The 26,321-nt window shown below is 40.5% G+C and overlaps 1 protein-coding gene across 2 annotated transcripts in view; it reads right to left on the bottom strand.

Annotated features, from left to right (window-relative positions):
- The window catches only part of Hepacam2 (HEPACAM family member 2), a 31,219-nt gene extending 5,305 nt beyond the window's left edge, over positions 1-25,914 (bottom strand). The window contains exons 1-4 of one of the 2 annotated variants that reach the window (XM_032906983.1): positions 25,703-25,914; positions 17,223-17,573; positions 12,972-13,256; positions 7,247-7,543 (exon numbers count right to left, since the gene is read on the bottom strand). In XM_032906983.1, coding sequence (XP_032762874.1) covers positions 7,247-7,543; positions 12,972-13,256; positions 17,223-17,573; positions 25,703-25,781 — 1,012 coding nt within the window. In that variant the 5' untranslated portion in view covers positions 25,782-25,914. Of the gene's footprint in view, positions 1-7,246; positions 7,544-12,971; positions 13,257-17,222; positions 17,577-25,702 lie in introns of both variants that reach the window. The other variant, XM_032906982.1, reaches the window with a different exon arrangement.
- Positions 25,915-26,321: the final 407 nt, after the last annotated feature.

The raw sequence follows: 26,321 nt of genomic DNA, 5'->3' as shown, positions 1-26,321 counted from the left end.
ATGATGCTAATATCTGTACTACATAGGGTGAGTGCTTACAATATACCAAACTCTGTGCTAAGGATGCATGGCCCATAGTAACTGCTGAATTGCTCTGGCAACCTTATTAGAGAGCAATTACATTATCTCTTCTGGATGAGGAAGCTGAGGTTTACCAAATCATTTAGGTTACAATGGTGGTGATAATATTCTCAGGCTTTTAATATTTCACTCTGCCTCCTTCCAATGCTGCTTACATAATGCATTGACTATGGTTATGTTAATACCAGCCCTGGACGATGATATGTTAGGTCATATATTAACCTGTGTAGAAGGAAGTCGTTGTAATCTTTAACATGCAGCTCTGATATCAGTGTGCAAATGAGGCAACTGCCTGCCTACTCAGACTGAAATCATAATTCAAAAACTGTAATGCCACTTCCATTTCAGGCACAGAATCTGTGTGTGATTAGTAGCACAGTGGCTACTCAGTTCTTCAAGAAATGACTAGCCAGCATCCTCTTCCACCTCCTCCATAAAGGTTCTATTAGTGTCTCCAGGAGTTAAAATAAATCTGAACCCTTATCCATTTCCTTTTCTCAATACAGGGCTATCAAGAAACACCTCAGTTTTCCCCTGTAGAATATAATCATTTTAAAATGTCTTGTCTTTTCCTACTGCAGCAGAGCCTGTATTTAGCAAGCTGTACTAGACAGGTTATGGAGCCCGTGCTATGCCCGCTCATTTGACCATACACACATCCTTTTTAGGTCTGTGAGACAAGGATGTTTTTTGTTATGAAAATTTCTGTGCAATTTTGGGGCCACCGTGATTCAGTCAACTGTCCACCAGTGCCTACATAAATACCTGTTTGTTCATGTGATGTGAGAACAACTTCTCTGCTGAACTGGATCTTAATCGAACATGTATTTGAAGTCTGTGTTTGCAACATTACGGTTGAATGTCGCCATGGGCTGTCCACAGATACAAGAACTCACCAAAGCCAAAGGTATTATGTTCTAAGAAACAATCTCTTTCCAGGAGACGCGTTTCCCCTTCTGCTTGCTACCACGGCCCCAACCTGTTCCTTATTTTGACATTAGACTATGGGGAAAATTCCAATTAAAAATTACTATTTTTTATTTGTGTGTGTGTGTGTGTGTGTGTGTGTGTGTGTGTGTGTGTGTGTGTGTGTGTGTGTAAGTATATATTCTACTTCTCCACTTCTGGCCCCATGGAAGCCAATAAAGGCCATCAAATCCCCTGAAGTAAGAACTACAGGCCGCTGTGAGCTATCTGAATGGAATTTTAGGTCCTCTGACAAAACAGCAAGTATTTGAAGAGCCAAGCCATCTCTCCAGCCCCAGAAAATTCCAATTCTTAACACCAAGCTTCAGATCCCTCCAACCTTTCATCTCACAATATTCATATTACTAAAATCAGAACGTCTAAAAATAATCAGGTGCTAATTTATTTTATTAGGCACGAAAACCTTTTAGTATAGTCTTGGCTTTTTTTTAAATTTCCTTAAAATTAAAAATATGCCAACGATGCGTGTGTCAGAATGCTTCTCTTTCCTATAGTGGACTCACTCTGGCTTCCATAGTTCCCAGACATGTCTGTGACTTTTAAACCTGGCAACAGGCTTAATGTACAATAGTTGGTGGTCTTTCTCTAAGGTACACGAAACACGCTTTCTCCGGGCCTTCATTCTTAACTTTTTTTTTTTTGCCACTTAGATAAGTATTTAAGTAATCAAATTTTTAGATTCTCTTCGGCAGAGGGTCACAACCTTGCCGTTCCTTATCCTTGCTTCTATCTCCTTTTTTGTCGTCCTCTCCCTCCCTCCCATGGGCGACTATTTGTCTGCAACCAGACCCAACTTGTAGTGCTCAATCCCTGTCAGTCCAAAAGCTTGGCAGTAGCGAAAATCAGAGTTCTTTCTCTGAAGAGTGAGGATGCATGTGGTCCTTTTCTGAAGACAAATGACTATTCTTGGCCCCCTCACCGAGAGTGCCATGGCTCCCTGATCTTCCTGTTTCTTTGTCTAGAATGCATGTCAAAATGTCCTCTTGCTACAGCCTCAGCCCTTGGCAAGTGTGTTTCTGTATAGATGAGCTTCTAGAACTCTGACTTGAAAATAGGGCAGTAAGGGAATTCTGGTCTTATTGCTCAGAGAATATACTGGGACCTGTAATGCTGGTCTGGGCTTGGTAGGGCACCCCTCTTTCTTCTTTTAGAGTTTATGTTATTCATTTGTACATAGCGTGCCATCCCCCCTCACACTATTTAAACACGATGGGCTCATTTACCAAAGCCAGAGTGCAAATAGTATTCGCCCCCTCCTTAAGCAAACAAATAAAATGGAATAACATGTTAAGTGCAAATACGGGCAAGAGGTGTGGTATCCACGGTGTCGCTACCCTGCTGTTTGAGGCTGTACCCCAAACAGGAGAGCCATATGTTACATAGACAGTGTGTCTATTCATAGATGAGAATGGAGTCCTGAGACCTCTTCCATCCAATCTGTTCACTAATTATGGCAGCTGCCTCGTGTCCCCGTGGGGATGAAGATGCCATCGTCTGTGCTGTGTTACTTGCACACTCCTCACGGCCCCACCTGACAGACACAGTTATTCTGTAGTAGGTTTCTCAAGCAACTCCTAGCAAAGGTCTCAGAGTTCAGACATTGATGTTAAAGTTGTATCTCAATCTGTGTCTTCACTGACCCAGAGTTGAGAAATTTCTACCCAAATGGGGGAACGTAATCAATTTCTCTTCCTGCTTTGTAAGCTTTTCTACATGTTGGTAATGAAAAGTTTTGGATTGTAGTTTTGAAATGATTTGATTGGTCCACATTACAAGTAAATCTAAAACACGTCTATTATAGATACCTTTTAAGCCATGTTCGCATGTCCTCGGGGACTTGTGATTATACATTTGAATATTTTCATATACAAGGCTTTAAATTACAGGCAGATGGCAACATTTCCATAAATATACACACAGCATATATATATATATGTATATAAAGCATCTCATAGTAGTAACTTAGGTTTAGTCAATATTTTAAAATATGGATATCAATATTCAAAAGGCCATAAACTAACATAATAAACTTATTACTTTTTAAATATAACTGCTAATTTATTATTTTTATTATTATTTATTAATTGCTATTATGTCCTTGAAACAAATAGACATTACTTTTAGCTACATATATCTCATTGTTTCTCATTAGTATGAAATAGTCCACTTTGTGGGCAAAGTATCTGCATGTTTGTACTAAATTAGTTGAGAAAGAATTCAAAGAAAACTTCTTTAAATGCATATTTTAAAGTATTAACTGAACCTAAATCACTACTATAAGACACAATGCATATACACTCCTTTATATGCACAATTCTATAAGTATTATTTAAAAGGACAATAGTCACATCAGTAGCTTAGTGACCTAAAGGGAAGTTTTAAGATTGTTAAAAAGAAAGGATTTGAATTCAGATGTTATTTTAAAATGCATTTGCTTTGTGACTGTCAATTGACTCTGTTTTCTAGATAGCTCCACTGAGCTACAGAAAGGTCAATTAATAATAACTCAAATTAGATGTGAATCCCAGCCTAGAGAGGTGGAAATCTCCATCTGTCTCACTTCCTACAGGCTGAAGACAGAGAGCTAATTGTCACATTCTCCAGCCTTCCTCTCCCTAGCTGAAAGTTGCCAATAAAACTTTTGATTATTTCCCGGCCTCGTTATTTTTGTTCCATGTCTGTGACCCTGGAGTCATCTTGGACTCCCTTTCCCTTTGCCCTCTACCTCTTATTGCTGACACTTTAAAGCAGGTATGTAGTTTCGCCTCATTAAAAATAAAGAGATTCATTTATTTCCCGCAACTTGCTTCCGGAGACACGAAACTTCAATTTGATCCTAAAAACATCTTAAAGGCAAATATTCCACCCTCAGAAAGGATTTCAAATTCCCTACAAGTCTTAATCCAGCTTGCTTGTCAGAGTGAACTTTCCGTAAGTGTTCAGCTGACCTCGTAAGCAATGGTCATGTGTCAGTTCGTGTGTGCTTTCTCTGTGCTGCAGAAATTCATTGATTTTGAAACAGAAGCATTGAACACAACACATCCCAGCGGCACTACTGATTTTCTTCCTCCTTTTACTGTTGCTAGAGTCAAGGCTCTGTGAACACCGAGGACTGGAAAACAGCTCTGTAAAACCACAGGGAGGTCACTAATGTTGACAACCCTGGATCACTCTGGAAACTGAGCACCTGTTCTCCTTATTTACCACAATAACAAATGCCACCCTTTGGACAGGTCAAACAGGTTTTGAGACTTGGCTAAAGACAATTATCTGATATGAAGACCGTAGCTGCCTTTGGAATGAGATCTTAGTCAAGTACTGGGGGGCTTCTGATAGTTTAAAAGCATACTGGCTGGGGATTAACATAGAAAGTTTTGGAAGTGGGGAAATCTCAACTATGATATATTGCTACACATTATATCTACACTTCCACTTTAAATGAGCAGAAAAACATAAAGAACAAAATCTAACGTGCTACCAAGATTGCCACCAGATAGTTCCAGATACACTTTGGTAAACACATATGCAGGCAGGAGCATGTGCATGATCACACACACACACACACACACACACACACACACACACACACACACACACACACACACATTCACTCGGAGTAAATTATAAAGCAAAAGATGTTTTACTACTAGGTGTATGCATATTATATTTCGAGGAGGATTTCTTATCAGGGGTTGTTTGATTTTCAGTGCCTGTCCCTTATTTGGCCCATAATAGGAGCCATGTAATGGATTAATGAGTGCTAATTTTAATTTTTTGAACGGATATTCTTTGGAAGAACTATAAGGAAAATATATTACCCCAAGGAGGCAAAATTTAGGTAAGAATTTTGTAGCTTTATTCTCTAATACACTAGACACACACACACACATGAAAAAAGATGTAGTTATGTGTAATTTAAATTCAAATGAGTAAAGGTGAAATAAAAGTAAAACATTAATGCTCAGTTGCATAGCCATGTTTGGACTGCTGGACAGCTAAGCAAGGTTAGCGGCGGCCATGTTGGAGAGTGATGATATTGACAGCTTCTTCCTTGCATAAAGCTCTACTGGATAATACTCCAGGCAATATTATCGCTCTCGTGTTCACCAGGAGAGTGTATGAATCCCGATATACTTGATTTTACAAACAGTCACCTTAAATCTCCAAGAGTTCTAAGAGAACACACATGCCAACCTGTAGGTTTTATCCACTTTGATAACTCTTTGTGACTCTCTAAGACCTGTTTAATGAATTAAAAATTAATTGGAGGGGGAAAAGTGTTGTCACACTTGTACTGTGTCATAGCTGGAGCTCCTGACCTAGTTGGTCTGTGGTGTCTTAACAAGCAATGTGCTTGTTTATCTGTTTATTTTTAGACAAGATAATGCTATGTACTCTATGCTGGTCTTGAAATTCACAGAGGATCCATCCTGCCTCAGCCACTTAAGAGACTACCTTGGGGGCAGGGGGAATTGAGGCAAGGCTTCTCTGTGTAGCTCTGGCTGTCCTAGACCTTGCTGTGTACACCAGGCTGGCCTAGAACTCACAGAGATCTGCTTCCCAACTGCTGGGGTTAAAGGTGTCCACCGGCTTTTTTGTTTTGTTTTGTTTTGTTTTGTTTTTATGTACATTGGTGTTTTGCCTGCATGAGTGTCTGTGTGGGGGTGTCAGGTCCCTTGGAAGAGGATTTTCAAATAGTTGTGAGCTGCTTTGTGGGCACTGAGACTTGAACAGGGGTCCTCTGGAAGAGCAGCCAGTGCTCTTGAGTGATAAGCCATCTCTCCAGGGAGAGACTGCATTTTTAAAAGCAAACCTTCTAGATTTTAATACAAGCTCCTAAATAACTGTACATGGCAAGTTTTAGTCTAAGGATTAATAAAAAACCTGTATAAACAGGTAAATAGGTATTTTACTCTTGCTTCCTTTATTGAACACAATGTACTGGGCTTCCTCATGTTATATGTCCTAGTCTAGGCACAAGGGGTAGTGCCTAGATATGGAACAGAATCCTTTACCAATACAATCATCTAAATCATTTTTCCTATTCAAGCTGTGGGTTTTTTTTCTCAAGTTGGATCCCGTTTGTCTTTTTTCTGTACACAAAAGTTCTCATAGCAATAAAGGGAAATAATGACGGAAGATTTTAAAAAGTAAAGGGTGAAGGAAGATAGGGAGGAAGGGTGATGAAAAGGAAGACAAAGCAGAAGAGAGGAGAGAAGAGAAGATATTTGGGAGCTGACAGTGTAGCTGACAGAACCCAGTGGTTGAGTGTGGCACAGGGTGTAAGTAACAGGGGAGGGTTTGAGGTGGTAGTTTTCTGCCAGGCTGGTAGAGAATGGAGGGGATTCACTTAAAGAGCATGGGAATGCCAACAGAATGGATGTGGGGAACAGAAGAAAATGGTTTAGTTCTGCTCACTTGAACCTATCTTCTACTTTTAGAACTTCCGAGAGGGACATCTAGAAGGTGGCTGTGTGTTCAGCCGTGGAGCTTTGAAGATAAGGGAGTAAGATGGCCAGTGTTCCATGACTGGACAGGAAGGAGGAAAAGTGTACAGGGAATCATACCAGGGAACAGAACCATGCTCCACAGAGAAGCTCAGGGTGTGGGAGACTGCTACATGTCCCAAACACGCTACGATCCTTAAGCTTTTGGGTCATAGCATATCTAAAGATGCAACTTCTAGAGGATAAAGGATTTTATAGACTTATGAAAAGTTGTTCCCAAGCTTATGTGGCTCCTGATAAATACTCCTGTCCATTTCAGATACGCCAGGCGAAAACAGAAGGAGAACCAAGGAAGGCTAAGGGGCGAGTGGGAAAATGGAGAACAAAGATTCATTTCATGCATGTGCAGTCTTCTAACCTAATTTAACAGTGTATGAAAACCCTTAAGTGATTGGTCTAGTTCCTTTGATACTCCTGCTTGGGAAATCAGGAAAGCAACAAAGCACATTTAGAAGTAATTTGCTGACTCTTTCTTCATAGCTCCCCACAGCTGGCACTTGCATTCCTCTCCATTTTGTTTTGACTTTTCATTCTTCGAGCCTCAAAACCCATGGCTTTGTTAAGCATGGAAAAAGACCGTTTGAACAACAGCACAGTTGATTATGCTGTCCTCTTACCCACAGGCATTTGGGCACTCGAGGCTAGTGACCCTTGTCCTTTTGCACACTCACCTACGGAAGTGATGATGACAGTGAAATGAGTTTCATCGCGTCTTCCTGTGATGTTGTTGTAAGCGCAGCACACGTAGTCAGCCGTCTTCTGGGCCACTTTATCAGATGCAACTTCTAAGCGAGGCCCGTGCTTAATGACACGCGTAGTATTGGCAGACCTTCGGATCCAGGAGTAAGTGTTGGGGGGATAAGAGTCAGCAGAACAGTCAAAGAGGACGGCTTCTCCCAGGTCAACAGTGAATACTTCTCCCACTTTTAGGCCTTTATCAGAATTCACCTGAAGTCCATACGGTCCATCTGTAAAAAAAAAAAAAAAAGATGGAGGGTGTGTGCCACTCAGTCACAACAGTTTCAGGGTTTGAAGAGCTTGGTCTCAGCTTACTTTCTACAAAAGTATCCATGCATACTTGAGCAAGCAGGTCCTCATTTAAAACCCCAATCAGTGATGAGATTCCCCAAAGCGGAAATTACTCGATGGAGCATATTTGTCATAGGTGGCGTCTGAAACTTAGTTTGCAGGTTTACAGGCACTGCACTGTCAGTGTGGGGCTAAGCTTGTCAGTGCCCTGATGATAAGTGCACACTGTTGCTAAGCAACCTCAGTCCTTCTGGAATAGGAATTACGCTTAAACATTTGTACAACATATAAATACTATTTCTTCTTAGCAACCATACTTTGAGAAGTGCCTGTTTCTCTTTTCAATTGCCAGGTCAATGTAAATATTTATTGAAGAGAGTTTCAGAAGGAACAGAGATTTGGGCAAATAGGTATAAAGGTGTTTCATATTTTAACAGATTAAAATGTCCTTATAAGCCTCAGATTCCTTTTGGAACACACACACACACACACACACACACACACACACACACACACACACACACACACATGCAAGCACACACGTTTCATTAACAGATATTCACTGAAAAATCAAAAAGCTGTTTGACCGTTTTTCCACATTTCCACACTCAAGACAATCCCTATGGCTTCTTGTAGAGAATAAGGAAAATATTAAAAATATTTCCCAGATACAGTGTTTCTCCTCTTGTTTAAGCCATTTGGTGCATGACCATATTCACTTTTTGTTTATTAGGCACCTGTCATGGGAAGGGGCTCTATGTAATCAGACATGTAGCCTACATTTGATCTTGAAAGCAGCACATGAGGCAGGAGTTATTATTCTCATTATAATATTTTAAAACGTATTTTCCCATAGTTCACATAGTGATTAGACAGTTGTATTGAGACACACAAAGTGACCAGGTTTATGTTACATAATTTTTCTATTTCAGCATAACATTGGCTAACAGTATTGTTTTTGTGATAAATTATTGTCTCATTACATAATCACATCATTAGTCAAACAACCATTTAATCAACAGATGTTTAAGAGCCCATAAGTATAAAATACGTTGCGTCTGTATATTTAGGAATGTATGTGCATATTTGTGACAACAACTTAGAAAAAGAGGCTATGAGTTTGAGAGTGATCAAGAAGGTACAGGGGAGAGGTTGGAGGCGGGTAAAGAAAAAGGAGGAATAATGGAATTATGAATATTATAATATGTCTAGTACATGAAAGACAAACAATTTGCCTGGTCAGGGGATTTGCAAACAGGATAAAGCCCCCAGTGCTTTCATTTTCTTTTTAAAGGTTGCCAATAACTTTCTAAATGCACAACCATGTGAGGGAGGAGCCTCTGACTGGACTATGATGTTATTTTCTCTATACTGCTCAGTGCTTCGGCCCTTCAAACCCAACGTTCTTCTGTTTTAAGGTGGACATAATTCATAATTCAAGTGAATGAACAGCCCTGCAGGAGGCATTCGACGTGGCTCAACTAGAGTAGCCTCTGGTACAGACCGAAGCAGATGGATAATCCCATTTGGCTTTGGAATATGGTTCACTGTCTAGCCTTTGGCAGAACGCTCTCGATGAAAATGAACTCTGCCCTTAGGGATGGCTGTTTACTAAATGACTTGTAAAATCACATATCATCTGTTCTCTTTAACAATTTATGACTGGGTGGGAACTGTACCTGTTTCCATCATGGCGCAGCTTGCCACCCTGCGAGGGAGCAGATGGAAAGTATTTACTGTAAATGACCTGTTTTCCCCGTTCCTTTTTATCTCTTAGAGAACTCCCTGCAGCAATACCATGTCTTTCATACAAGATGTAGTGGTTATTGGATCACTATTTACAGTCGGAGCTAGCAGGCATTTACATTTTGTAAACCATAGTGGCATTTGTTCACTTTTTAACTTGGCACTGTGTTCTCCCAAGTCTAATGCCAAATTATGATATCATAACCCAACGAATATATAATCGATCTTGATAGATTTTTATTATAATGTCTCTAACAATAAAAGATAATTTACATGAAGAAAATGTCACAGAAAGAATGAAAACAGAATAGATAACTGATGATGCAATTTTAAATCATTGATTTGGATATGTATGGTAGAATCTTAGAATGTGATAGCCACTCACTTGTTGATGTTGCCTGACCACAGAGCCGTGGGGCCATATCATCTGAAGCATGATATGACCGAAATAATCTCTTCCATTTTAGTCCTGTTAAAGTGAGTTCCTAACTGTGTCAAGTATTGTCCTATAAAATTAAAGATGCTTAAGAAATGTGGAGCTCCTAGGAAAGTTTCTTGTACTGGTACTTGTGAGTGGAGAAGAGTTTAGGAAGACCTAGCTCAGTGAGGACCAGAGGCAGATGTGTGAAAGATGCTGTCTTTGCAAAGAGGAGGTGGGAACAGGTCAGGACAGACCGGTCTTTCAGTAGGAGATAATGTTGGGGGAAAAAGGAGAGTAATTACATAGAAATGGAGCACCAGGGAATAGCCTCAGACAAGTAAAATATTCCCATTGCACAAGGAAAGAGACTACTGCAAACACCTTGATGCCTCAACCACAGAAGAGCAGCGATAAATCTTTATGCTTGCTATTTAAACCTTGTTACCCAAAACCAAGAAAATAAAGCAAAACAGAAACAACTAATAAGATAGGGTTGAAGTCGTGATTGCAAGAAAAACTTCTAAGGAGTCCAGGCTGTGTTTCCAGGTTATATAATTGATTATTGCCATGCCAAGAAAGTCCTGGTGGCATAGTTCTTTTTCGACTCAGTGTGTTCATATTTTATTGGCACTGTGTTTGTATAACTCATATACTTAGGTTTGTGCTATTTGTATTTGAATTGAAGTTTTAGTTCATGTTATAATAATTTGTTTAGTCACACACACACACACACACTACACACACACACTACACACACACACACTACACACACACACACACGTGTAAATGGGCTACACTGTTTCTGAATCTTCATTACAATTCAACACCAGTTGTGCACTATAGCCACAGCTTATAATTTCTGTTTGTCAGTTACCATTGCTTCAAAGGCAGACAGAGCATTCTCATTCTTACAATAGCATCTCAGAAAATTGCTTAAAAACATAACTAAGAATTCAGCTATAAAAGTAATTTGCTATGATTAAATACAAATCAGGTACTTTGGTCCATGGCTGGAATCTCAGGACACAGGAGACTAACCCAGGAGGTTGCCCTTAAATGCTAGCCTGGATTTCGTATGAAGTACCAGGCCAGCCTTGGACATAGAATGTGATTCTGTCTCTTAAACAAACAAACAAACAAACAAGCAAACAGAGCAAACAAAACCATAATGGAAATGACATTTTATTTCAGTACCTAAAAAAAAAAAAACCTTTTACTTCCTCTTTGTGTCTAGACTCTTGCTTGTGAGAGTTTTCCAGACCTTTCCACTTGCTCAGCCGTACTCACCCACTCAAACATCACTTTATGAAAAGAGTGTTTCCTTTAGTAAGAAGCAATATTCCCAGTCTTTGGATTCACATGGGATGATACCATTACACTGAGACTGGCAAACCACTCCCCAGCACTAACTATGGGCCAATGGAGTGAACAATCACTTTACATAGACAGTTCAGTCCCCTCAGTGACTCCACGAAGTAGGTTTCCAAGATCATCATGAAGACAGTGATGCACAGAGAGCTGAACTTGCTAACCCAGCATTGTGAACCCTGGCCTATGACTCCACGCTTCTTAGTCCTCTCTGCTACGCTTTGTGCTACACATCTCTATGATAGCCACGACATTTTACCCCATACATTTTTGTTATGCATATCCTCTCTCTTCTATGAAAACAGGGTGGTGTCAGTCACTGCTGGTGTGCACTTCTGGAGGACAGGGAAGCTTCTCACTACTCTGAGTAGTCCAGGACAGTCCCCCAGCAAGGACATCCAGTCTCCAACATCACTCTTCTAACATGTCCACGTCTTCATGGACAAACTCCGTGTTACATTAGACTCTGGGTACAATAGTAAGCATATTAGAGGGGAGACGAGATGAGTTAGTGGGCAAGGGGCTTTCGTTCAAGCCTGACAATTTTATTTTGCGCCTCCAGGACCTACATAGTGGAAACAGAGAACTGACTCTTGAAAGTTGTCCTCTGAGTTCCAAAGGTATGCTGTGGCATATGCATACCCTTAGCGTGCACGATGTGTGCTCACACACACACACACATACACACACACACATACACACACACACACACACATACACACACACATACATACACCCCAAATACATGCACACTCTAAATACATGCACACATGCATACATACATACATACATACATACATACATACATACATCATACATACCTACACCGTACATACATCATACATATTTATATCACACATACCCACATCATACATACATACATACATACATACATACATACATACATCATACGTACATGCATACATATTAGAGGTACTGCTATGGCTCTGTAGTGACTAGAAAATGCTAGAATAAGGAAAAGTGTGGGGCTTGCTTGGAGATTGATTCAATCACGATACCATCCGAAGAGTGTGATAAATTTCATTCGTCCATGAGATTCAATGTCAACAATGAAAGCAACCGAAGAGAATGAGAATTCAGAAGTAACTATGATCTTTGGGGAGATACCTAAGATTGCTCTGGCTGGGATACTTCCTGACCCTTCACTCAGAAATGTCAGGAAGAATCACTTCATGGCCTTGTGCTAAGATCTAGTGTAGAAATGGTGGAGAGAAAACAGTGAACATTGCTCTTTGGGGCATATTCTAACACATAACCCATAACACATAACTGTGATGAGCGCTGTGCCCTACTCCAGTGTCCTTATTACTTTCACTTCCTTCTGGGAATGGATGACTTAGCACCTCTATGTGGTACTGGATTCTCGGGATTGAGAATTCCACTACACATGAGATCACTCAATGGTCATAATCACACATTTCACTCCCAATGCCCTCCAATTAATGTTCCTACTTGATTTTGAAAATTAGGGTTGTGTTATGGTTTTCAAGCATCAAGGTTGTGTGAATAGACATGTTTCCTGACCAGACAGTGCCTAGATCAGTGGTTCTCATCCTTCCTAATGCTGTGACCCTTACGCTGTGGTTATGTTGTGGTGAATCCCAACCATAAAATTATTTCTGTTGCTACTTCATAACTGTAAATACCTGTGTTTTCCAATGGTCTTAGGTCCTTTGTGGAAAGATCGGGTCACAACCCACAGGTTGAGAATCACTGTCCTGGGTAAAATGACTATAGCAAGTCCTGTGCCTGTGCCTGTGAGAACGTTCCATAAATACGAACATAAGGGAAAATGAAAACAAGTTACTTACAGTATATGGTGGGAATAATGATATCGCTTTCCATCTCACTGACCGGGTTTGACACGAGGCAGGTATAGTTTCCAATGTCCTCCTTTGTCGCTGGAACAATCTGAAGGGTGTGGTTTTGGGGAGAAAAGGAATGGCTGGAGTTGATGCTAATGGGCTTCCCATTTTTTCGCCACTGGTAAACCAGCCTGGTACCTCCTTCTACCCGACAGGTCAAGGTAATGTTGCCCACATACTCCACAGCCCCAGAAGCAGGATGGAACTGAACCATTGGTTTCATGACAGGATCTGCAACATCAAGAGACATATAAGTGATTTTTTTTTCTATCGATAGAGCTATATTAAAACTCTGAGCAGCTTTTCCAATATTGAGTCCTGAGGAAATGATTCCAACATTTTAATGTTTCGTAAATATAGATGGTTTGGGTAATAGTTAAAGAGGCTATAACAAGGTCACAGAACTTGTAAAATGGTGAAATATGACATATATTTATGCATTAGAGCTAACCAATTTCTAGAATGTATTCTTCAAGTTTTGCCAATTAATCTACTTAACTTTTTATATAATGTAGTTAGCGGTCAAAGTCCCTGAGCCTGGTTTCCTGTTCTTCATACTTTCTCTAACATCAAATCTCTCCCCATCTCTATCTTCCTCTCTCTTTGAACCTAAGAGCTCATGAACGTTAGGCACATGAACACGCTTCTCTGCCAGGAAGCTACACTCACAGGCAAAATGTGTACAGCAATTTCCCTTTCTTTTTTTTTTTTTTATGTATATGAGCAGTACACTGTGGCTGTCTTCAGACACACCAGAAGAGGGCATCAGATCCCATTACAGATGCTTGTGAGTCACCATGTGGTTGCTGGGATTTTAACTCAGGACCTTGGGAAGAGCAGTTGGAGCTCTTAACCACTGAGCCACCTCCCCAGCCCGCAATTTCCCTTTCTTAACTTGTAATATATACCAAAGTCAGCTAGCAAGAAGAGATGTGGCAAATTCAAATTTGCATCCACCATCTGAAAATTAAATTATATAGCTCATGTATGGTATCCTTTTGAATATGTGTAATGACATTTTTGGAGAGTGGCATGTATACAATTTCTTTGACAACCCAAAGTCTACATTTCATTCAACACTGAGTCTATTTGACAGCAAGATGGGATATATTGGGATTTTATTAAATTTGAAATATTAAGAACAAATCCAATACAAATTCCCATTAGCAAGTCAAGAGATGAGAAACTAGCTTTATTTTGTTAATGTGGCATGCAGTAGGCAAATGGATAAATATAAAAGAAACAAATGTTTCTTCACTGACTTTTAGCTTGGAGTACATGGATGAGATTGGTAATTACAGCTGGGCAGTGGTGGCACATGCTCGCACTTTAATCCTAGCTCAGGTGGATCCCTGTAAGTTTGAGATCAGCCTTGTCTACAAAGTTAATTCTAGGACAAGTACACCATACATGAGCTATATAATTTAATTTCCAGGGCTACACTACACATACACACACACACACACACACACACACACACACACACACACACACACCCCCAAAGCAAAACAAAACAACAACAACAAAAAAAAAACAAACAAACTAATACCCTGTCTTGAAAAGCCGAGAGAGAAAGAGACAGAGACAGAGACAGAGAGACAGAAAGACAGAGAGACAGAGAGACAGAGAGAGATTGGTAATTACATATGCCTTCACTATCAATCCTCAGAGTTCTTTACTCTGTTTGATAAAACAGTGTCTTCTGGGCCAGTGAGATGGCTTGGTGGTAAAGACACCTGCTGTCAAGCCAGAGTTTGATCTTCAGATCCCACATGGTGAAAAAGAGTGACATATGTTTAGCGAGAAGTTATCCTCTGACTGCTGCATGTGCTGTGCAGTATGTGCAGGAACACACACACACACACACACACACACACACACACACACACACAAACAACAAATAGGTAAAAGACGTAGGAAAATAGTTACTTGTTCCGATTTATATATCCTTCATGGAGAAAGAGAAGAGGCCTTTCCACCTACCAATGTTCTTTTCCTGTATTCTGTGGATAAAGATATTTAATAGTCTCCATCTAGGTAAGCTCACAGAGCACCAGGAGGCTAAGGTAACACATAGGCAACCTTGATTGGATCCATTACTTTAGGCTTTGATTTCCCATCAACCGTCCAGTCGAGTATGATGCTTCTTCTCAGGCAAATTTATCTTGTGTTATAGTCACATTTTCTTACAATGGAAACTGTGCATCAGGGCACAAACAAACCTAATTCTCCAGCCCAGGGGAGTTAGAAACAAATGAATGTAGTTGGAAGTGCCTTGGAAGGGAGTTAAGTAATTTGAGGACATCTGGCATTTTCAAGGTGGATGTCATCTCTTGGTTTGTTCATTTAATTCAATCCTTTGTCTTCCCTGGTAAGAACAAAGGGTTTGCAATAGCAGCTTGTGTATGTTATTATGTTTTAAAAAGAAAAGTGAGTTGTGTATACTGGTCATATTGGAAACACATCCCAGGCATCTCGGTGTGGGAATGTATATAGTCTGAGAAAACTAGGCAACATGGTAACAGTCTTGTAAGAGGGGAGCCAATCATAACAATGTAACCCAGACCTGAAGTTTCCTTTTTGAGGTTTTGCTTAGATCCTTAAAGCCTGTTAAGATGTTACAAGATTTGTGGGGGCGGGGATTTGTTTTCCTAAACAAATCCAAAATTACAATTCTATTATAAATTGTATGAGAAGTTGTTGTAGAGGAATTTTATGAAAATTCCTGTTAGATATTTCTTCACTTTCCCTCCAATTGCTTTGCAGGCATTGGCTCCCCAGCTGCTGTCTTTGTCCCCTACAGACTCTTCTGTCTCTCACCTGCCTCCTTACTCTGTAGGAGTTACTGAGTCTGCACGGTTCTGACACTGAGAAGAAAGAAGCAAGAACACAGATAATGTCACTGCTCCCGGAGACCTCATGTTTCAGTCGTGGAAGAGAAAACAAATAAAAGTTAACTAGAGATACTGTTAGCAGGTGATGTCAAGTTCAGAGAACAAAGAGAAAAGCAGAATTGAAGACAGTGGATAATGTGTGTGTATGTGTGTGCGAGAGAGAGAGAGAGAGAGAGAGAGAGAGAGAGAGAGAGAGAGAGAGAGAGAGAGAGAGAGACTATAAGGTGATATTTTATATGGACTGTAGAGTGTCCTGGGAAGACTTAATGGATGTGCCAATCGAGGTGATGCCTAAAAGAGATAAAGGAAATGATATTTGGGATATTTGTCTAGAGAGAGTGAAGAATGAGAACAAAGATCCCGCGTTGTGAGTGCATTTGTCCTGTTCAAGGAAAGCAAGGGACCTGTGTGGCCCAGACAGTATATAATGGAGAGAAGCAAAGAATGGGTCAGAAAGGTCCTGAGTATGCTGGGCCCCGGATGTTATTGTTAGCACTTTGACTCCCATTTTGAGTGAGATAAGAAGCTATGACAGGTGTTTGCTGGAGACGGCAAGAGCAAAAGCAGAGAGATGAGAGAACGAGCTGTTATAGCAGTTAAGATACAGGTAGATGTGTAAGCAAGATAGTGGTAAAGGGTGACTGAAAGCAGCTGGGGTCTATTTTTAAGGTCAGCCGATGAGGTTTTCCAGCAGAACGAGAAGACAGAATGGTCAGTGACGTATGCAAAACCTTGGCCTGAGGAAGTAATAGAATCAATTTCATATTTACTAAAATAAATACATTGTCAAAGAATAGACAAAAAATAAGAAGTGCATAGTGTATTCAAAGTATGCCACTTATAAATCTTAACAAGAAAAAAAAAACAAGTGTCTGGAAGTTAGCTAACTCCTCTTGCACTCAGAGAACATTCCACAAATTTCTATTATCTTCACATAAAGTTCTTGGCTCATCTTCCCTTAAACATTGTACCAAATACAAATCTTCATGCGATTCAAAATGAGGTCCTTCCCATAGAGCCTACACAGGAGAAAATAAAAATGTCCTTATCTTACTCTTTTGCAACTTTATATAAGTCCTAAGCAAACAGTGTTTTACTTATTGCATGAAGATATGATGCTGCAGACTGGGCACCTTCCTTATACACATACAATTGTCAGAAAGCATTACAAAGTAGGTAATGACATTATGCAGGCTTTGAGGATTAATTCACTAGTTCCAAGAGCCAGGACCTTAAAGCTCTGGAAGCTTGATATCCTGAGCCTCTCAACTTAGCCTCCTACATACTGTCACAGAGGACTCACCATCAACAGTGACTTGTATCTTCTGACTTGCAGACAGAGTTCCATTCCCCTGGATGTTGACCTTCACGATGTAATTGCCCTCATCAGTGAACTGCAGCGGGTTGATGAGGAGAGATGCATTGGGCGGCATCATGGTGAATTTGTGCTGGTATTCCAAGTCGGGAACCACGGACTTATTTACCGAGCCTAGCAAGTATTTGGGCGTTGTGTGGGATCTTTCAAACAGCCATATGATCTGGATGTCAGATGCTGGAGTGTGGAAGCCATAGTGCACTGGGAGGTAGAGGGCCTGTCCCCTGATGCCGTGGACAGTGTGTGATGGCACCGTCACCTTCAGTCCCAGGCAAGAACCTGCTACAAAGGGAAAGAAAACAGTGAGTGTCCTGAGCCACATGTTATAATACAAAGGTTCAGCTGCAGAGAGAACTCAGTCAGATGGCAATCCCTTTCAGAGAAGAAGGCTTCTAAGTACTGACTTCTTCTAGTACCCGTTACAGGTAGAGGTAAATATTTGTCTCTGAAACCTTCTGCTTTTGAAAGACTCCACCCACTGACTGTGTATGACTTCTCTAAAGGCAAGGCAAAAAAGAGAAGCAGAGATGGTTATCTGCTATCATTACAGAATAACAGAAAAAGAAGAACTGAGAAAGATTATGAGGTCCGAAGTCCAGGAGAACCATTAAACACATTCGAAATTAGACCAGGTTCATGGCATGTCCTGGTGAGACTATTCAGCTCCTAAAATATTAGGGGATTACTTCTCTGTAAGAGAGGTCTGCAAAGCCTTCTGAAATAGCTTAAGATTGCGTTTTTGGAAGTTACCTTGTCTGTAGTCAAAGTCATATTAATTCCAAGTAACCTAGTAAAAGTTACAGGAAACCATACAGTCAGTTGAAACCAGGTGCCCCTTGTCCACAAAGGACTCTAATTGGTGTTTGAGGAACATCAAGGGGCCGGCTGGATCAAATGGAACAGAATAAGGAGAAGCCCAGAGCAATATGAGGCTACTGATAGCCAGGACAAACGGGGCAGGGTTTTAAATCCACAGAAATCTTGGGCAGTTTTACTGTATGTATAATGAAAATGGAATTGGAGTTTGCCATCAGAGGAGGGCCATGACTTTTCTAATTTATTTATCTCACACTAGCTGGGAGGAGAATTGACTGAACAGAGAGAAAAGCAGGAACACCGACGTGTCTCCAGTGACTCTGCAACAAAGCTGGCAAGAGATAGGGGTGTGCTGAGCCATGGTGCAAGAGATGGAGTGTGCTGAGCCATGGTGCAAGAGATGGAGTGTGCTGAGCCATGGTGCAAGAGATGGGGTGTGCTGAGTCATGGTGCAAGACATGGGTGAATGCTGAGTCATGGTGCAAGAGATTGGGGAGGGGTGTGCTGAGCCATGGTGCAAGAGATGGAGTGTGCTGAGTCATGGTGCAAGAGATGGAGTGTGCTGAGTCATGGTGCAAGACATGGGTAAATGCTGAGTCATGGTGCAAGAGATTGGGGAGGGGTGTGCTGAGCCATGGTGCAAGAGATGGAGTGTGCTGAGTCATGGTGCAAGAGATGGGGTGTGCTGAGTCATGGTGCAAGAGATGGAGTGTGCTGAGTCATGGTGCAAGAGATGGGGTGTGCTGAGCCATGGTGCAAGAGATGGGGTGTGCTGAGTCATGGTGCAAGAGATGGGGGTGTGCTGAGCCATGGGGCAAGAGATGGAGTGTGCTGAGTCATGGTGCAAGACATGGGTGAATGCTGAGTCATGTTGCAAGAGATTGGGGAGGGGTGTGCTGAGCCATGGTGCAAGAGATGGAGTGTGCTGAGTCATGGTGCAAGAGATGGGGTGTGCTGAGTCATGGTGCAAGAGATGGAGTGTGCTGAGCCATGGTGCAAGAGATGGGGTGTGCTGAGCCATGGTGCAAGAGATGGGGTGTGCTGAGCCATGGTGCAAGAGATGGGGGTGTGCTGAGCCATGGGGCAAGAGATGGAGTGTGCTGAGCCATGGTGCAAGAGATGGGGTGTGCTGAGTCATGGTGCAAGAGATGGGGTGTGCTGAGCCATGGTGTAAGAGATTGGGGAGGGGAGTGCTGAGCCATGGTGCAAGAAATTGAGGTGTGCTAAGCCATGGTGCAAGAGACAGGGGATGTATTGAGCAATTCGAACAAAGGCTGGTTCTATCTACTCCATCAGCTACTGCACTGCTGGGCAGGATCCACACTTTAATGAGGAATAAAGACTCCCTTCATGTTCTTGACTGAAGTCATCTGGAATACGAGAGCTGCACCAAGGACCTAAATCATGGGGCTGAGATAGAGAATATCTGTTCTAGGTGTGGTGTGAGGAAATCAAAAGTCAGGTTAGGGCATACTCATTTTGGGGTGCCTATTAGACGTGCAAAGAACAATGCTGAATGGATACAGTGATCATGTGCTCATTATTAAACGCACTAAAGTTGGTTTAGGATACAGCTAGAGACCTGGATAGAAGTGGAGCATGGAGCTCCTCCTGATGTACAGTCTTAGGCAGTGCTTGTGTTGTTTGGGCTCATGAACTCACTGCTGGCTATATCTATGTTTGCATCTTGCTTCTTAGCTTTGGATTCTGTAGATGTATATAATATAATATAATATAATATAATATAATACAATATAATACAATACATTGCCATTTGCAATGAAAACAGTCCTTTTAGAACTCTAACTGAAAACTCTTTGTTTTATTTTATAAGTGGGATGAAATCACCATCAGAGGAACATTTGGAATAATAGGGTAATGTGTGAAATTTAAATGTAGATAGACTATTTTGAATAATAAGAGAAAAAACAATGGCACCGGCCAAGTGAGTAGAGGTCAGGCCACTAAGCCTGACAACCTTAGTTCAATCCCCAGGACTCACACGGAACAGAGAACTAACTCCCTGCTTCATGATTTCCCTAACCCTCTCTCACACTGTAGGTAGCGCACACGCACACGCGCGCGCATGCGCGCGCGCGCGCACACACACCCACACACACACACACATTTTAAAATGATTTTTAAAAAGAATGGCCGAGAACATTAAAATGGTAAGCATAGATGCTTTGCGTAACCTTGTAAAGAGATGACAGAAGGAGGATGAAGGCTAGGCAGGAATGTAGACTATGGATTAAGTTTGCAACACTGGGGCTCACGCCATCAGAAACGAAAGTGATGGGGCAGAGAGTGGTAATAGCTGTAGGTGGAATGAAGTGGAGAGAGAAGATGGTAATCGGGACCAACTCAAAGGTGTTTTCATTTCAGATTTCTTATGCACATCTATTCAACTCTTCGTCCTATTCAACTGCTTTCTCTTTTCATTGTTTCCAAGGAAATGTGAGGGTTTTAAGCTTTGTTTAAATCAACTTATGGGAGGCAGTTAGAACAAAGAAGGGAAAGGCACAAAGGTCTGTCTGTCTTTCATGGTGATGTCCAGGGAGAAGTTCAAGCATGTTACCTGTGAGGAATCAAGTTCTACCAACAGTAAGTGCTCTCTTTCTTTTCTTCCAGAGTGGGAAGCTAACAGTGCAGTACAGTTTCTCTCCCTGTCACTGTCCCTGTTCCTGTCCCTGCCCCTGTCCCTGTCCCTGTCCATCTCTGTCTCCCTCCCTCCCTCTCCTTCTCCCTCCCTCTCTCCCCTCCCCTCTCTCTGTCTTCTTGTCTGTGTCTCTCTGTGTCTCTGTGTCTGTCTCTCTATCTCTGTCTGTCTCTGTCTGTCTCTGTTCTCTCTCTCTCTCTCTCTCTCTCTCTCTCTCTCTGTGTGTGTGTGTGTGTGTGTGTGTGTGTGTGTGTGTGTTTGTCTTTATCTCTCTTCCTAGTGGAAAGCTAGACAGGCAGTGCAGTTGTGCTCTTGGGCCTTTACGTGTTCTTGGGATCAACACTTCAGTTTCAGTTCCATGTCAAAGGTATTACAAGGTGCATGGTTTGCTTCTGTATAGACAAGTTCAAGAAGGTTAAACATAGAGTCCTCCTAACTTGAGAAGTTAAAAATAAATGAGGGCAATGGGTGCTCGAATGTCTAAAGAGTACCGTAACTTGAAGCAAGAGAGCAGTAGATTCTGTGAGAGGCCTGTAGGAAGAAATAGGAAGACAGTGAACAAACCAATGTCTTAAGATGTCTAAGCAGAGAGAAGAGAGAAGCTCCAAGAGTCAGAAAAAGGCTGGACTTTGGAAAGGGAGCTGGAACAGGAGCAACATTCCTCCTTCGATGTGTGTTTTCTGAACAAATAAAAATGCACCTGTGTCTTTAATTGAAATCAGAGATACAGCGTTTTTTGATAAGCAATAAATAAAAACCAGGCTTTAGTTTATTGTTTCTATCTTAAGGCATGGAAAACATAACTTTTGCCATGTTGCTATATTTTCTTTTTCCTTTACTGAGTAGGAAAGTATCTGCTCGCCGAGTGCCAGGATTCATGTCTGATCTTAGATTCCTTTTGAAACTATGTTCACCAGTAACACTTAGATTCATCACTTGCGAATCGCCCCGAAATGAACAAGGTCGGGATTGAGTGCATTTTCTAAACTTACAAAGAGAATATTTTATTTGATAGTTTGCTAAAGCTGGAAATGTGAAGTCTTAGCAAAGGACGCATGCTTGTCTTAAAACACTGTTTGGTCCGTAAGCGTGGTTTTGGGTAAGCGATGCATTTTAGGTCTCTGCTCATTGTCTCATGTGTGAAAAGAATGCAATACGAGATTGAAGCCTAGAATGCCTCTCGGACCGCTAATTGTTCAGGTGCTTGATGCCCTGAGGTACTTTTATCAGAGTAACCACCACTTATATTTCAAGAGGGAGGGCTCAAAGGACTTTGAAATAGTGAGTCCTCAGTATTTAGTCCACATATTAAGTTGTCTGTCCCTGGCAACAAATTGGCATTTCTGCGCTTGTTACCAAGCAATCGAGGGGGTATGGTGGGAATTACATCATCACCTTGAGAAAGAATGCATTGGAAAGAGCTGCTTATGTAAGGTAAAGTGCTTGCCTCTGGCATGGAGCGGTGTCCTCAGTGACTTACTGGTGCATTTAAGTCATTCTGCAGCTTATCCTAGGAGTCCCTGCCTGACTGAGGTGGAGTCGAATATCATTTTAGTCAGTCAGGTCTTTTTTTTTTTTTTATTCCATTTGGAGGACTCGCTGAAGAGGTTCTTGCTCTTCTGTTTTTCTATAATTTAGCCTATGTAATTGTAGTTGGAAAAAATTGGTTGAAATTTCATTAATATGCTGGAAATGGTTGCTAGGCACTGCATTACTATGGGGTAACACTATCACTAGAATGGAAACATTACTGATTTTTGAATCTTGATTCGAATGTGGGCTCTCAACTATGAGCAGGGTGATTTAGAGACTCTAAATAGGTTATGAGAAGACGCCAAATATAACACAAATACTGCAGTCTGGAAAGAAATAATGTTACTTTAGTAGATCCAGTATGGTTACACACTACTTTAATCCCAGCCCTTGGGAAGAAGAGACCTCTGCCCACCCCCTCTCCCCAGAAAATAATCTATGTTAGTAGGAAAAAAATTATCTTGAGACACAGGTTGCTACACAGACCTCACTAAAGTGCCTTTTCCTGCCTGGAAGCTAGGTTTCTCCTTCATTCTGAATGCAGGAGTCAGAGGTATGCATCATCACACCGAGTGAAAGTAACAGCATTTATATGACATTTACACTCACTATATAAATGAGAAAGCTAGCTCATTGGGCTGTTTAAGAGGATGAACCATAGATTAATGCTTTAAATAATATACTGCCAAAGATACTTCTGAGTGTATTCAGTGCTTTAATATAAAATGAAAAATTCTTCACCAAATAGGTTATGTCTTTTTTAAATGTACACCACAGTGAGAGATCTAGCACATATCTCTGTTATACAGTAGTTTTCCTGGAGATTGCCTGTGTCATTGTTATTAATTATTTATGTCATATAATTGTATTATAATTATTAATAAATATTAATATTATTTTGTCATTAGAGACAGGCTGTTGCTATGAGGTTCTGACTGGTATGTAGACCAGATTGGTCCAGACATCACAGAGCTCTCTTTTTCTCTGCTTTCCAACTTGCTGGGGTAAATGGTGTGGGTTATCACCCACCAGTGTTGGTATTACTTTTATGGGACAATTTATAGGTAACAAGTGTCAGCAAGGAATGAGTTTCTTTATATCAGCACCTAAAATGTTTCCTATTGGGAAAGGCGTGGACCCACTGATATGACGAAATGTTGTGAGACTCAGAGAGTAAATAGGTAACATGCTCCCTGTGCATTTTAGAATCATGCGTTCTTATATATTCGTGTTTCTTGTTATAGATGTAACCCACCCATGTTTTCAAGCACACTGATTTACTAATTTAGAAAAACAGGCTGTGCTATTTGAAAATTTTTGAGTGTTTTTCAAGTCGCATGAGAAAACAAAAAAGACTAAAGCTCTCTACAGCCTCTCTCTGTGTGAGCAGATAAGGGGTTGCAGATAAAATTCAAGAAGGTGAATGGCAGGAATAATAATAGAATTTAACTTTCTTTTGATATTCCAAACACTCGCACATAGATGAGGATTTTGGTTTTACTAGATTGACCAGTATTTCCTGGGTGTAGGAGAGCTGTTAAGATTGTGTGTAAGGCACTAGCAGTAACTGGGAGAAACATGGAAAATACCATTCATAAACTGGCAAACAAAATTACAGCAATAACTTCACTTTAGAGATTTCTTAAGACATATAACCACAGGACCCATGAAAAGGATGTAAAAATTAGAAAATACTTGAAAGTATGCTGTAAAAATTATCCATGTTCCAGCAACAAAGAGCTCCTTGCAAGCAGTTTGATTGTATTGACTATAAACATTAGGTTTTACAAAGTGACCTCTATGGCAGCTCAGAATAGTTGGCATTTATTTCCCCATTAGCACACACAGTATTAGCAAACATAACATGGCTATTGTTGACTGAAAATAAACTCTTGCATCATTAGAAAAAATAGAATTTACGAGTATGTATTTTGAATAGAATATTTAATCAAACACGGGAGCTTATTTTTAAAATCTTTTAAAGGTACAAAGAGAATTCAGTATTTGAAAAGCAAAAGGGCTTTCATATTACTTGTGACCCCTGTTGCTCTCCACCTCCAGGGAAAGTAAATTTCGGTAAGGAGGGAGGTCTTGCTCTGTAATAACTTGATTCGTGAAGTTGGGAGAAATCACAAGTATATTTTAATTAATTTTATTTTAGTCAAGTTTCTCAACTGAATTCATTCCTGAATTCTTCTTAAGGTCAATTACAGAAACATTTTCTGTGAAAAAAAACTAGCAGTCCCACTGTTTAAAAATGTGTGCGCATGAGAGAGAGAGAGAGAGAGAGAGAGAGAGAGAGAGAGAGAGAGAGAGAGAGAGAGAATCACTTAATAGCTAAGAACGATGTGTTAAATTATGGCAACGTACAACATATTACAGGCTTAAATTGACAGTATGACAATATAGCTCCTGAGATGACCACAGTTACCGGCAACAGACACCTTAAAAATTTACACATGGCAGTTTTATGTCAGTGAGATTTATATGCATCATATGCGAATGGGAACAATAATTGTGCTTATAATGAGAACAAAATATACTTGTCAAAGTAAAACTTTAAATACCCCCTAAAGTACAAACCATATATCTGTTATTCTTTAAAGAATAAAGCTCCTATTGAACTTCTATCAGATAAATGTAAACAAAACAAGAAACTAACTTGACTCTTAAGATCTACAACAGGAAGGATGGAAACTCTTGATAAACAGAATATTGATGGATAACAGCGTGTCATGACATAGGGAGGCAAACGCTACGCCAAAAGAGAAAGGGATGAAAATATTAAGATAGAGTAAAAAAGAAGACAGGACTCATCATCGACAAAGAGAAAAGCTAAAGGCATTTTGGAGCACTCATCCTTTTAAACACATTTCTCTCATTTGTCAGCTTAGCTAGAACTTCGCATTTTCCATATTTATATTAAAGAAGAACCAACAGTTTGCACTCTATTTTTAATCCAAACAATACCTTTAATTAAAAGAAAACCACTACCATGAATTGTTTTGAATTTCATTCCGTGTTTTAATTTAATGCACTATTAGAACACTCGCCAATTAAAACATTAACTATTAAAAGATTATTGAGCCCCTCGGTAAGCCCCGGGAGCTTGTCATGCTGCGTTAACTTTCTTAGTGAGTCCTATGGACAAAAGCTGTTGCTCTGGGGAAACAAAAGCAATCATTTCTTGAAGCTCATTTCTCCTACATGTTCCTGTTTCTTTGCTGGAACAGTGTGTTATTGTTAAAAGGTTTTGACCTGTCCTTCAATTATCTGGGAAAATCTACAGCCTTAAACAAATATTTACCTTATGCCTACAAAAAAAAAATCCACAAAAAGTCAGCAAAACCCCACAACCCAAACCCCAAACACCCAGAAGCCAGCTCACGCAGGACCTTACCTATAAGAAGAAGGTGTATTTTGCAGAGAGAGACCCCAGCCATGCTGCTGAAGAGCTCCATGAAAGCATCCTGCCCCATGCATCCGGCGCCCTGTTCTCAGTGGCAAGTTGGTTCATGGACCAGCAGCTGCTGGTTTATTTGCTAGGGAAATTAGCAGTGAGGTAACAGACCCTAGCCTGCCTCTTGCTTCTGTGATTTGAATACAGAATGAATGCGTATACAAAGGACACAGGCAGTAGGAACACCTGTTATGTGCTTTGCAAGCACACAGGGCTGTGGCTTTCAAAGAGTTTCTTATTGATTCTCAGTAATTTTTCAGTGTAGTTTTATGAATTATACTGAGTTATTCATAATCGAAAGGAGGAAGGTGCTCTCTTTAGGTGACCTCATGATAAACAAAACCTAGATCTGCTTTCCTAGCAAGAAAAATTATGCCATTATTTTGAAATTTGAAAAAAAAAAACCCTATGAAAATTGAAGAACTTGATGAATTTGCTAAGTAGCCATTCTTCTCCAAGAAGTTACTAATTATCATGTAAAGACTGTACCAAAGAACCAAAATGTATCATTATTATTTTTTGTGTTATATTTTTTATTACAAATGGCTGTGATAGTTTG

This window comes from Rattus rattus, chromosome 6 (genome assembly GCF_011064425.1).
Source record: "Rattus rattus isolate New Zealand chromosome 6, Rrattus_CSIRO_v1, whole genome shotgun sequence".
In the NCBI taxonomy this organism is placed as follows: Eukaryota; Metazoa; Chordata; class Mammalia; order Rodentia; family Muridae; genus Rattus; species Rattus rattus.
The sequence above is the reverse complement of the archived record's forward strand: the minus strand, read 5'-3'. Positions and strand labels throughout refer to the sequence as shown.